Source organism: Talaromyces atroroseus (genome assembly GCF_001907595.1).
Source record: "Talaromyces atroroseus strain IBT 11181 chromosome Unknown scaffold_2, whole genome shotgun sequence".
Lineage (NCBI taxonomy): Eukaryota > Fungi > Ascomycota > Eurotiomycetes > Eurotiales > Trichocomaceae > Talaromyces > Talaromyces atroroseus.
In genome coordinates, this window is record NW_017971434.1 from 2002645 (window position 1) to 2016165 (window position 13521).

The 13521-nt window shown below is 46.0% G+C and overlaps 5 protein-coding genes across 5 annotated transcripts; 1 reads left to right on the forward strand and 4 right to left on the reverse strand.

Moving 5' to 3' along the window:
* Nucleotides 1–653: 653 nt before the first annotated feature.
* UA08_02803 (hypothetical protein) lies at nt 654–2606 on the reverse strand (the record flags this gene model as incomplete). Its single annotated transcript, XM_020264885.1, has 1 exon — nt 654–2606. The coding sequence occupies one exon, from the start codon at nt 2604–2606 to the stop codon at nt 654–656; it is 1953 nt and encodes a 650-aa protein (XP_020122381.1).
* An 885-nt stretch (nt 2607–3491) lies between these two features.
* UA08_02804 (Electron transfer flavoprotein subunit beta) lies at nt 3492–4469 on the reverse strand (the record flags this gene model as incomplete). The annotated part of the gene is made up of 3 exons (XM_020264886.1): nt 3492–3574; nt 3655–4303; nt 4416–4469. The coding sequence occupies 3 exons, from the start codon at nt 4467–4469 to the stop codon at nt 3492–3494; spliced, it is 786 nt and encodes a 261-aa protein (XP_020122380.1).
* Nucleotides 4470–6157: 1688 nt separating this feature from the next.
* Nucleotides 6158–7195, reverse strand: UA08_02805 (hypothetical protein; the record flags this gene model as incomplete). The annotated part of the gene is made up of 4 exons (XM_020264887.1): nt 6158–6490; nt 6563–6706; nt 6792–7029; nt 7092–7195. The coding sequence occupies 4 exons, from the start codon at nt 7193–7195 to the stop codon at nt 6158–6160; spliced, it is 819 nt and encodes a 272-aa protein (XP_020122387.1).
* A 1040-nt stretch (nt 7196–8235) lies between these two features.
* On the reverse strand, nt 8236–10763 carry UA08_02806 (hypothetical protein; the record flags this gene model as incomplete). Its single annotated transcript, XM_020264888.1, has 5 exons — nt 8236–8306; nt 8368–8484; nt 8850–9457; nt 9527–10415; nt 10478–10763. 5 exons carry the CDS (start codon nt 10761–10763, stop codon nt 8236–8238), a joined length of 1971 nt encoding a protein of 656 aa, XP_020122386.1.
* Nucleotides 10764–11993: 1230 nt separating this feature from the next.
* On the forward strand, nt 11994–12930 carry UA08_02807 (hypothetical protein; the record flags this gene model as incomplete). The annotated part of the gene is made up of 2 exons (XM_020264889.1): nt 11994–12511; nt 12912–12930. The coding sequence occupies 2 exons, from the start codon at nt 11994–11996 to the stop codon at nt 12928–12930; spliced, it is 537 nt and encodes a 178-aa protein (XP_020122385.1).
* Between the last annotated feature and the right edge of the window lie 591 nt (nt 12931–13521).

A 13521-nucleotide genomic window follows, 5' to 3' on the forward strand; every position in this document is an offset into this window, starting at 1 on the left:
TATCTTAAATAGCGACGAACAGTCGTCAGGCTATGAGATCAAGGGCAAAAGGACAGAAAGGAAGATAACGGGAAGAAGAGAGGAGAGAATGAAAATAAAATGAGACAAAGCGAAGAGGGAATACGAATTACTCCTTTTTATAGATGGAAGAGCCGCATGCCTAACTTGCCTAGGCAGGCATTGCTGCCTGCGGAATGGGGCGTCCCGCTTGGAGCCTTAGGCTTAGTTACATAGTGCCTAGGCTTTGTTTGCATAATGACCTAGTCTTAGACGCTGGACAGACTAATACTTTGTAGATGCAAGTAAATTGAATTTAAAATATCAGATAAATCATTAACGAAAAAGTCATGCTAACTACATCTGAAATCATAACATCATTCCCACTTTCCATCATACACGTATGTCCATATGCATAACAACACCAACATTAAAAGAATAACAGCATATAATATGACGACGTCGCCTTATACTGGGGGAATCCAACATGCAAAACACAAAGAGCCCAGTTAGTAAAATCAAAGGAACCCGAAACAGTTACCCAGATAAAATAACCCATTGTTTGTCTGTGAACAGGACAGGAGACCACGCCTTGCTAAACCCCACCAGCCACTAGTAACACCTCAAGAGTTTTGTATCTTAGTTTTGTGATTTTTCTAATTTTCTTTTCCCGTCTCGTGCTTTTCCAAATCGAGGGCTTTGAGTTCTTCGACAGGCGAAGTAGGCGTTGAATGAAACTCGTCTTTATCGATTCCTGGAGAATCTTTGTGAATTTCCATTTCGAGCTCGGATTTCGGTTCTTCAGCGGAAAGAATGGCATCTGGGGTGGTAGCATCTGGTGAGATTTCTTTGGTTTCTTCTTTTTCTTTCTTTTCTTCCTCCTGAATCTCTTTCTTCTGAGTTTCTTCTTGCTTTTCTTCTTTCACGTCTTGTCGAGTTTCGTCGACATGATCCTCCTTATAGTCACTGTCCACCAAATCTACTGGCGCTAGAACTGCGGCAGCCAAGGTAGACGGAGACAATGGCTCAGGAACGAGTGGCTCCTGAGTGGATGGAGACTCAAGTCTGCGAACAGGGTTTCGGGGAGGAAGAGCAGGCGGAATTCGTTTAGGAATCGTCACCAGTCGTGGACGCGTGAAATTTGAACCGGAATCTTCGACCGGAGTGGATAGAATTGAGCGCACAGACTCGCGCTTGGAAACTACGCTGTTGCTGGCGTCGTGGATTTCAAAATCATTGCTATCCTCGAGTTCATCATTATCCTCGTGGACGTCGTGGTCCTCTGAAGTATCTGGAGTGTCCCATGGGTTTTCTGAAGGCGACTCTGCCGCATTTCGAAGACTGCGAGATGACGCAGCACTTTCTGAACGGGGCGGATGAGAGGGTTTGATATCTGTAATTTCTGTTTGGGTTCCTCTGTCTACACTAACGTAGCTCTTCGTACTCTGCACGCTGGCCCGCCAACTTTGGCGCGGCGACGACATATCAATGCTTTGTCTAACGAATGAGTTATAAATTGGACTTGAAGGGCTAGGACGGAATTCAAAGACCTCTGAATTTGGACGGTTATGTGTCCCTGCTTCTCGAATGAACAGACCTTGGTCCTCTAAAGCATGCACTCCGTATGGGTCAGGGTCTTCGGCCGCTGGGATTCCAAACCCTTCCTTGCTATCAGCAATGAGAGCATCGCCAGGGGTCTGGCCAGATGGCAATTCATGTTCGCTGACGTCTCGATCGCCTTGGGCGGCCTTGATAGTCTGCATAAGCGTGCGAATGGAGTCTGGTGGACGCGTGACTTTGCCGGCTAGAATTTCATGCACCGACAACTTTCGTCCATAAAAGCGCTCGTTCTCGTCCGTCCTTTCGATGATGATGGTTCCGTCCACTTGAACACCTGCATAAAAGCCACGGCTTTTCATATAGGTCCAGATCGGCGCTTGTCGTTTGTGCACCTCGCTGTCGAGGATGCCGCCTGCGCCCACGGGTCCAGCTGTTACGCTCATTTCTCCGCCTAATGTAGCCCGGATCTTCTTGAACCCTTCGAGGGCCTCGTATGTGTTGATAATGACGACACAGTCGTAAATGTCAACGCCTACCAAGAACCCAAGGGCTGCCGTGTGCAGTAAAATACCGGAAGGAGGGCTCCATTCGCCAGTTTCTGGTACACGAGCCATCAGGATACCACTACCACCAGCGCCACTGAACCACAGACCAGTACGCATGGTTGTAAAGATGGCAATTCCTTTTGCATTTTTGATCACCTGGGTTGGAATCTTGACTAGCACTCGTTGCTTGCCTTGCGGGCGATCGATCTTGGCCTTTTGACCATACTCTTCCTCCAGCTGTAATTTCCGCTGCTCCTCAATGGCCGCCTCGGCGTCGACCTGCTCGTAAAACCCATCCTTGCAGAAACTCCTGAGAATACGAGCCGCTTTCTCGCTTTCTTTGTCTAGTGTCGTCGGCCAAAATGCCTCGGAGCCGATGCGATTGGACAGGCGATTCACGGGGGCGCCCAGCTTATCCAGAGTCTTGAAGGCTTTGTCGAAGCCCTTTTTTCCGTATCCGAGACCCTTTTTGGAGTAGTCTTTCCACGAACTCCGTTGCGACATTGTGTAGAGAAGAGCCTAGGGATAGTTCCGAGACATCAGTATGTGGGCCGCAAAGCGACTTACCCTCCGCGAAACGGAAGGATTATTGCTGACCGTGCGTCTCAGGAAGGAACAAGAGCAAAAGGCAGAAATAAGACGGTCTTTAATACTGCTCTGCAAATGCGACAAGACGCGGCGAGAGGGTGCTTTCGGAGCAATTGCCTGCCAATGGGGCGCGTGAATGCAACCTTGAAGAATGTACCGTATCAGTCAGCTATTTGAAACCTAGTTGGCGATTGGAATGTTGTAGCCTCGGAATTAAAGGGAGTACACTTACAGAAAGCGTATGTATATATACGATATACAAAGAATCGGAGGATACGTTGCTAGAAGATGGTCAGTCAGTCTGCCATTGACTGATGGCTAGTAGTAAATCCGGCGGGGTCTCACATATCGCGGTGACGCAAGCAGCGCACTCAGCGGAACGGCTATGTGTATTACTAAGTATATAGACCTAGATATTCTCTTGTCGAGCAAAGTGATGGAAAAGGAAAGGAATAAAAAAATAGAATAATCGAAATCCACACAGAGCTGGCCAGCCTTGGTTGTCAGGCTGCCGTGGCCTTTTTAAGACGAGGATTGCATCCGGGTCAGCCGGGATGAATAATGTACGCTGTACAAGTACAGGTTCGCTGCTAATCTTGGTAATAATGCTTGTTCTGCGGTCCAACTTCTGGGGATAAATCTGCAGTGTGGCGCAGCAGAGACATTGTCACTACCCCTCGGTGACGTTGGTTGGATGCCGTGTTGCGCCGAAATGCCGCGACATATCCGATCATTACATTTTTCTATACACTGCTTACTTTTACACCAAGGATCGTCATCAGACATGAATTCTATGCTCGTCTAAAGAGCCCCCAGTTCCTTGAGCTTAGAGACCAGTCCGTCAACATCCTCGACCTTACCGCCGCCTTGCCTTGGGGGTGGTTCTATGAAACAACCGAGTTAGAATGTAGTCAGAAGAAAGGGAAAAAAAAAAAAAAAAAAAAAAACAAAGATCAACACTCACCTGTAACCTTGATAGTCTTCAGGCGTCGCTTATCCTCCAAGCCAAAGTCCGCCAGCGATTTCTTCTCGAGAGGCTTCTTCTTGGCCTTCATAATGTTGGGTAGACTAGCATATCGTGGCTCGTTAAGTCGGAGATCAGTGGTAATAACAATGGGCAGCTTGGCCTTTAGCGTCTCGACACCGCCGTCGACTTCGCGAGTGACCTCGACAGTGCCGCTCTCGTCTTTGATGTCGACTTTGCTGGCCTGAGTCGCCTGCGACCAGCCCAGCAATCCCGCCAGCATTTGTCCCGTTTGTCCCTGGTCGCCATCGATGGCCTGCTTGCCTAGCAGGACCAAGTTGATATTTTCCTTCTGCACGACGCCCTGTAGCAGCTTCGCGATGGTTAATGGCTCGGGCCCGCCATCGGCGGATTCTGGAACATCGATGTGCAATGCCTTGTCGGCTCCCATCGCCATGGCCGTGCGCAGGGTGTCGGCGCATTTTGCGCCACCGGCCGAAAGGGCCAGGATACTGTCGACTTTTAACGGACCTTTTCTCTCGCGAAGGCGAACGGCTTCCTCGACGCTGATTTCATCGAACGGGTTTAGAGAGTGTTTCACGCCTGCTGTCTCTACCCCGGTCTGTGTTTTGTTGATGCGTGGTTTGATCTATATGAAACGTAGCATATTAATCAGTCAGGTCATTGAAGTAACGGGCATCAATGCGATGCAGCCGAGGCTCTGGCTATCCATCACAAGGGCTGGCGAAAACACAACTCACTGCGTAGTCAATCACCCGCTTCACGGGGACCAAAATCCTCAGACTGCTGGCCATGGTTGGTGAAAATAAAGCCAGTCAGCTAGAGTGAGTGCTGCTTTACCTGGGCGGTTGCGGTAGCCAGGACGCTTTGAAGCTTGCTTTGTCGAGACAAAAGAGCGGCGTCGGCCTCGGCAAGAGCAAAAGAATGCTGCCTCAGGCTGCCCTTGCCTTGTACTGCCGAGCCGCCGAGTGGACCGACAATACCCGCGGCCGCCGAAGTCGCTGCTTGTGCTCTGTCAACCAACCTCCTGATTCAATCAATTCTCCCTAGGATCACTGATCAGGCCTTGAGTTGAATATTACTCTGTGTGCACTCCCCCCGTAGACTGACAGTGGTGTACTCCATGTACAGTAGGTCTCATTGCCGGGAATAAATTAGCACGTGAGTTCTATATCAGCAGCAAACGACACATTGAAATATAAACAACATCCATGGATTCCTAGGTAAAACTTCTATTCGTGATAACAATCCGTGAACACTAACAGTTGTATGCTTCGTGACAAGAACAAGTCTCACGCCTAACGCAATGCCTTCCAAGTGACCGCATACTTGCTGTTGTTATTCCCCTAATATCTAGCCAACAATTATTCGCACGTCAACAAAGTGAAGACACAGCAAGGGCGATTCTACAAAGAATCGTAGGGCTCCAAAATATATCCCCAGTTAGCAAAGCCAATCAGGCCAACCAATAGATTCGGCCCCGCGATATTCCACAACAAATAGTGTGTCGCATTTGTACATTTGTCCTCGGAATCATGCTATCGACCACTCATTTGGCGCCGGGATTATTACAGGTCAAAGCTATCGTCGGTATCGAAGCCTTCAGTTCGGCCTGGAAATAATAGTAGCTATACCTGCTTCGGCTGTTATGTTGCCATCCAATTGGGGTCATGGTGCTTTTCCTAATAGTCGTAGCGAATCTTATGATGCCTTTTTTACCTATCATCAGTGGCTTTACTACGGTTATATATTTCTGCCGCTTCACAACACGCCCCCCACTCCTCTTCATACTCGAGGACATCTACATCGCCTTAATCGCAATAAAATCATTTTTTTTTGTATTTCCAGGAGAAAGCGGAATATGCCAACTACCCAGGTACCCAGATAGAGTAAGTAATAATTCATATTTAGATCACAAGGTTCTCACCTAGGTATATATTCAAGTCGGAGGATGTCCCCAACCATAATAAAGAGGTGATGAGACACACATACATAATTAGACATTGCAGACACATACCATGATTTTTGGCTTTCTTATAAAACCATACCAACTCAGACTTCCCATAACCCAGACCTTCGAACATAAAATTGAAAGTTGCCAGAAGTGATAGAGGCAAGACCAAGTGCTGAAGCTAAAAGGCTTAGTATATATTTTATATTCTGGCGAATCTTGTCACCTGTGGCTTTATATCAGCTGGGAGATAGTTAGACTGAAGTGGGCCTCTCGGGGTTTATCCAGATCATCTAAAAGTCGTGTGTTCGAGCCACACAAGCCACATTTTTTTGTCCAACCTTTTTTTTTTTTTTTTTTTTTTTTTTTTTTTTCCCATGTGATTCTCCGTGTTAACTCTATATCAGTTTCGCACTGTACATACCTAGATATAAATATCTTCTAAACCTATTTGGCATTCGTTTACTTTCTCCCATCTCCTTATGATACCGACACCCCGGGGACATCTTCCAATTCCATGGGATATATAGCCTAAGGATAGTTGGCATGGTCAGAAGGGACCGCTGGGACATCGCCCTTCCACTGATCCGATGTCATTTTTATCATCTGGCCGCCCATTTTCCGTATGGCCTTGTAATAATCCTGTGCATCGGGATTTGTCACGGCCCCGTCACTGAATGGGAACGGCGTAGGCGATCGCAGTCCCTTGACGAAGGCAGGTCGCTGGGCCAGTTTGTCGTGCCACTCCTTCACATGAGGAAACTCGGCGATGTCCACGCCACACCATTTAGCAGAGTGCGCGAATACAAATATTGCGATGTCCGCAACCGTCAGGCGGTCACCGGCAACAAAGGGATGGCTGGACTGGGGAAAAAAAAAGTTTCGAGAGTTATTGTCTTGGTCTCCAAATGAAAAGTATGCGAGGTAAACTCTTACCAGCAAGTCGTTCAATACTTGATTAAGCCGTCGAGACTCAGCCGTGTAGCGCCAGGCGCCGTATGGCACTGGCTCAGCAGCGTATCGGTTGAAGTGACATGCTTGACCCATCATGGGGCCATAGCCAGCGACCTGCCATGAAAGCTATACAACAGGACGGACATTAGTTCGTTGTTGTTGGCTTTTTTCTGTGGCTGAAATTGGGGGGGAGGTGGATGGGGTTTCTTACCCATGACAGCTGCGCCCAGTAACCCTCAGTCCCATGTGGATACGAGATTTTGTGCTCCTTGTCGAACTCACTAGCGATATACAGCAAACAGGCAGCGCTTTCAAAGACGGATACAGAAGTACCATCCTCCTTGACGTGCACGATTGCAGGCAGGCGCCCGTTCGGGTTGATTGCCGTGTACCATTCAGTCCGTGTCTCGCCAGCCGCGAGATCCAGGCTGATATAGTTGTATGGAACACTGTTTGTGAGGTCAATCAGCTATAATGCCTGAGTAACTTATATGCGGTAGTAAGAACCTACCCAAGCTCCTCCGCGGCGATGGTCAGCTTGTACGGGTTCACGGCCGCAATACCATAGATATTGAGACCAGGCTTGGGAGATTTTTCAGGCGGAGCAGCAGCCATTGTGACAAAGCAGTATGACTCCTGATAGAAGAGCAACGTAAAGGCCAAAAAAGAATATCGTTAGTTGGACAGACACGGAACAAGTGGCTTCCTTGTGTAATAAAGCATGGAGTTGTTGAGTCCTTGACGATTACAGATCGCCTGTTATATAGTAGCAATGGTCACTCAACAGCTTACAAATTTAATTCTAGTAACCAACTATTTAACGCAGTGCCATTGTACTCTGTATATAAGCACTAAACACGGAGCTGACGTGTAAGATTATAGCAACCCAATTAAGCTCGCAAGCCAACGCCTAGGTAACTGTATATCTGTTATGACTTGTTACTATAATAAGAAGTTGTGGGATCATAAATAGAGTATCATTTCAAGCCAAGTAGTTTTTACCTTGACTCTAGAATGAAACAGTCACTTAGAGGAATGCTGTTGCACAGTATGACTAACAAAATTGATTCGATTCAGCAGCTCAGCAATTAATTGTAAAAAGCCTAGGGAGCTAAAAGCTTGTTTGTACTAAGTCCATTATTCAGAGCTTCGAATTGGGCCTCATGGGTCCATATACGTCACTGGTTCTGCCTCGCTTGTATAAAAGTAAACAAGCAGCCCTTTGATTCGGAGAGTGAGTATAAACGAATTGTCGATACACGAGCATGGTTTATAGAGCTTGTCTCAGCGGGTGAGGATGAGTTGTATTCCTGGCAGAGAGCAGAACGCTGGGCAAGAAAAATTTAGCGAATCAGCCAACATATCAGTTGCCCAAAATAATCCTACCTAATTGCAAGAGAATATCTGTCAACTGTGTGTGAATCTTTGTTACCGGACGTAGTTCTTCCTCGCTTGGTTCAAAATCTGTACGTTCTAACGTAGGTAATGCATGACCAGGAAGTCGCTCCATGAGTATGTATGTGGCGTTGACTTTATTTCCGGGAGCAGATCGTATATCGTATGCATATACTTCCGGCACAGGAATGGTGCTCTTCTTTTTGATGTACTTCAGAGTCGCAGCATACGAAACAGAGATCTCTTCTGGTTGATAGCAGTTATGGGAGGGGTATGCGTGCAGGCCAAACTACCCCATCCGAGGATTTCAGCTCGTAGACGATATCGAATCCTGTTACAAAATTATTTAGTGAAGAGAAAAAATATTTGCCCATACAAAGCGTATTCAGTACCTCCAATCGTATGATTACCCAAAGAGCAGGAGACCCCATTTTGAAAGAGGGAGGCAGTAGCGCAGAGCTCATCCAGGAGGATCGTCTCAACAAACCGCTCCAATTCGGGCGTATGATCTTTACTCACCATATTCGTAATTAAGTATAGAAATGTTGTAGAGTTTCAAAATGTTTCGTCTTCTCTCTGAAGGCCGAGAAATCCTCTCAAGGACTCTACCCCCGCGGCAGTGCTAGGGTAACTGGAGTACGCATTTGTTTAGTTAATCAAATAATCTAAGACCTGCTTAATACCGTAAAAACTAGGCTTTTTACAACAACTCTAGATGCTATAATTCCACAACGGGCTTATGCCTCCGGGAACCCTGGCATCAAAAAGCTAGTTGGCTATGATGTCAACATCAACTGGCCCAGCTGCAAACCCAATATAGCGAGCATCAATAGCGAAATAAAAACACCAAAAAACCCAGTTCCCCAAAATATACACCACGACCGATAATCCCTGCGATCAACCCATAGCTGCCGTAACGTATTTGGCTGGCGAGAATCCAGATACGTCTTAAGCCGGCGAAGCCGAGACGCAAAATAGGGGAACCGCACGAAGGACTCCATATCTTGAAAGTTATTTTCCATCACGGAAGTTATCATGAATTTGAGATCCTCTGGATAATTTGGTGCAAGCTCCAGAATCTGTTGCATTGAGGTTGATGTTACTCTATGCCGGTCCAGTAGATTATCGATTCCCTTGACGGCTCTGGATGGATCCGCAATATTTAATGCAATTTGTGCGCTTGGTAGATATGAACAACGGTAAAAGCTTTCCGAGAGAATGTCTTTGGTGGGACTCTGTACGGGGTTGATGTCTAGTATTTTTGATGCGTCGACAACTTTTCCTTCGTCCCAGCGCGGTATAAATCGATGGATTGGACGACCATTAAATGTCACACATCTGTGCCATGGTATCTGCTGGTTCTCTCCAGCAACGACGTAATATTTCAGGCGTTTGAGGGTGCGAGATGATGCTGGACGAAACAAAAGGGCGTAAGTGAGAGCTAGCTCGTAGTATGTTGGTTCCATATAGTCTCGCTCATTCCTTGAGAGAAAAGGAAAACAAATTGGGTCAGCAGATATCACCTATCTCTTTCCGAGACTTGGTACTTACTGATGTAAATCAACATTGTTATAGAAAAAGGTGGGATGGGCGAAGATTCTGATAGCATTCCGACCTGTATATATCTTTAAATGTTCATCCAAGCAATCTGTCCATTCTATATTCAAGCCTCCAAAGTCCAGTAGGTATGATACGGTGAAAATCTCCGGTGAAAACACTGAGCTTGTATTCTCTTCTAGAGGTAGCTCTGGAAAGTTATTGATGCCGATAGTTGCCTCTCTGTGAGTCTCCACAAGTTCAAAAATCGTGTGGACCGTTTTAGACTTGTGTCGCATATAAAACAGTAGGCATAAAGGCTCTCTGATTTCCCGGAATTTCCTAGTAAAATCCAGAGCAGTCAGGCAGTCATATAATAGATCAAAATGTTTCTCGTAAGTGTCGACGTCGCTGGCATCTGGCTGATTAAGGATTCGGCGTGCGTAGCATTGACGAAGAAGCTTATCCATCGTCACAGAGGCGTAATTACCATACTGTAATGCGCGGGCTACAAGCGCCAGCACACTCACAGTTGTGGGAGCACTAAAGGGTCTTTCTTCAATTTTATCCTGACCACAAGCGCTCACGATATATATCTGCCTGCATGCAATTCGGACAAGAATAATGAGTAGACGAGGAAGACGAGAAACTTCGAAAAGCATACGCGATCTTTCGGGAGATCCTCCAAAACGGGACATTCGATATACTTCAATTCCGAAGATTGACTCAATCAGGAGATCGCGAGATTGTGTGAGGACAGACTTGTCAAACAAGGCATTCTTGTCGTCCTCACGCCATCCAAGGAGACGATAGATCTCCTGAAACCGGTCAAAAGCTGACGTATATGCTTGAATAGCAGCTTCCTGTTCTGACGATGTTGATTCATCGATCTTCTTCCAAAAACCTATCATGTATGTATGTAAGTTATCACTGTCTCTGACAGGGTGTCGGTTGTGTGAAACGAACCTTCGTACTTCTGTGCGTATTGTTTATTCTCCATCTCAATTTTGTCTATAGGCATGAGCTCTATTTTTTCCCAGTCCATTATCTTCTCTGGACGACCCTTGCTTATTTGCTCGTAGAGTGTGTTGGTAACCTCATCCTTCGCCTTTACTTTTGCCCGCAATTTATCAGGATGAGAAGTGCGGTATTCTGAGGTGATGGTATTGCAGACATCCTGGACTGATGCTGTTAGTTCACGTAGAGACTTAACTACATCCTGATCTGTAGTCTCGCTGTCGTTGGCTATCATTTTGACCCGTTTGATTGAACAAATTCGATGGGTGTCAAAATCCTCTTGTTGCCGGATTTTCGCATGGCAAGTGAGGACAAGCAATTGGAACGTGGTGCAGGCGGGGTTTTATATAGCGTGCGCCTAGTTTATATTTGGTCACCTAAAATAGCTCAACGGATTTATCAACATGTAAGCAGTAACTACTTTGAAACTTTATACCACTTGCGATTAATATCCTAATCCCTGAATACCCGGCGATCCAATCGTCCATCGCTGATACGTTGCCAGAGAATAAAATAATTACACGTGACTATAGCATTGTGATTCGCGGGTTTACTGTATTAATGATCGTGTTGCAATGGGGCTCACCCTGTTGCCAAGCCACTAAAGGCGGGAACGGCCCGAGTTCCGATTAAGTCTAGCCAACTATCTTGCCGACCAATCAGAACGGTGGTAAGTTATTTAATCTTGATCTTCTTTTATTTTATATTCGAGGGCAAAGCTTTGGAGTTTTTATGTTCTCTTCCTGCTGTTTCTTTTTGCTAGGGTTTCTATGCTAGAGTAAAAATTCTTCTTCTTTTAGTTAAGTTCGTCTTCAAGGTTCGAGAATGTGAACTTGATGTTCGTGAAAACAAGGAGAAAGAAAACTAACTGATTGGGCCTGGAAAACCTTTGCGATAGTCCCGTCAGGAGGTTGATAGGAATTAAATGAGTCAGAAAAGATTCTTGTGAGAAACTAAATTTCGTGGTGCGTTTTAATACATACGAAGGCATGCGGGGTGCCCATTTAGGAATTGAGGTAAGGGAGTTTTGATATAACCGTCTTGGGCTATCTGTGATCCATTTTGCGGTGAATCTTCGCATGTTAAAGCACAGTACTATGTACTTTTTTATTGAGCACACAAATAAAGCAATATAGAACTCAAACCACCTCGTTTAGTCATCTATTATAGCTGAATTGATATGTCCACCCGAGTATCGAGGTTTGTACCTATGTAAGTAACATACAACTTGGTATTAGGCTTTCCAGACAATTCCAAGAACTTTTATATACCTAGGTAGTCTCCACTGGACTTGGCATCTAGCCGGAACTCGCTTATGTCGGTTCCTAAAAGGGTACCGCATATGCCTTGGGATATATGAAAACGCACAATCCATTTATCTTCTCTGATAGATCAAATTTTCCATTGTTTTAACCAAACACATAAACGTATCTTGTGTCACCCCTCATCCATTTAGTTGCCCACGATGGCCTACGTACTTGAGCCAGAGATCGATCAACCTACGGCTGAACTTATTGTTCAGCTTCAACTTGAAGATGCTGCTTTTTACTTCGAATCGTCCAAAAGAAAATCTAGACATCCTACAAGCGAAGAAACAGCATTTCAATTACACAATGAGGAGTTGGATGGCGCTTTCCAGTTTCTCGCGGATAGACGGATGGCGATGAGTTTCGCGGCCGCGGTTCAAGCCGATGGACAAACTCTGGCTAACAGCCAAATTGAAGAAGATACTGCGACCAAAGACCGAGATATTGCTAGTCACTGGGTGGAAAATGGATCTCCTGTGACACTGGAAGACCCCCAAAAAGAATCAACGGCATTGGATGATGAGATTCTGGCTAAACTTCAGATCCTATACATGTCTGGTCTAGAAGGATACCATGCCATAGAGAGCGTGGAAAATACCAGCACAGAGATTGAGCAACCTGAATCTTCTACTTGGGCAGCCCAGCGGAATCGCCAATTATCACGACAATTGCATCGGTGTGTAGCTTGCAGAGAAGAAACAGAGTTCGTTAGGGTTTGCGCGTTCCCTGTGGCCATGAGTATTGTCTTTCCTGTTTGGAAGACCTCTTCAAAGCTTCAATGACAGACGAATCTCTATTCCCTCCGCGTTGCTGTCAAGAGCCCATAGTTATGAGCAAAGCTCGTATATTTCTCAAGTCCGATCTCGTACGGCAATACGAAAAAAGGAAGATTGAGTTTGAAACCCCAAACAGAACATATTGTCACTCTTCCTCGTGTTCTGCTTTTATCAACCCACGTCACATCGATGACGAGGTAGCCACATGTCCCGACTGTGGGCACACGACCTGTACAAACTGCAAAGGACGAGCACATACTGGCGACTGTCCAAATGATACTGCTTTGCAACAGCTTCTAGTTATCGCAAGAGAGAATGAATGGCAGCGCTGCTATTCCTGTTCGCGGATGGTGGAACTGAATCATGGTTGCAACCACATGACGTTTGACCCCCCTTAATCTTCCTCTACCTATCTTGACTCTGATTTCTAATAAATTACGACCTAGGTGTCTATGTGGTGCTCAATTTTGTTACAACTGCGGAGCACAGTGGAAAACCTGTGAGTGTGAACAATGGAACGAGCATCGTCTCCTTGCGCGTGCGTACCAGATAATCGATCGAGAAGAAAACCCTCCATTCGCCGTTGCTCATCCACCAGATATTGATGAGCCTCAGCTGGAAAATCAGCCTATACCGCAAATTGATGAAGCTCAGTTAGCAGTTCCACAATTGCAGCGTGAAGAAATAAATGATGATTCACATGCAACTGCAGAGGCTTCAGCGTCTGTCATTCGTACTCCGGGGATATCTATACCGCGAGACATTCTGGTCGAAAGAACAATGCAGGAGCTCCGAGAGAATCATGAGTGCAGCCATGGTAGATGGAGGTATATTCCTGGCCCTCATCTCTGTGAGGAATGTTTCCACCATCTGAACAAATATATCTTCGAATGTCGCCGATGCAGGCTTC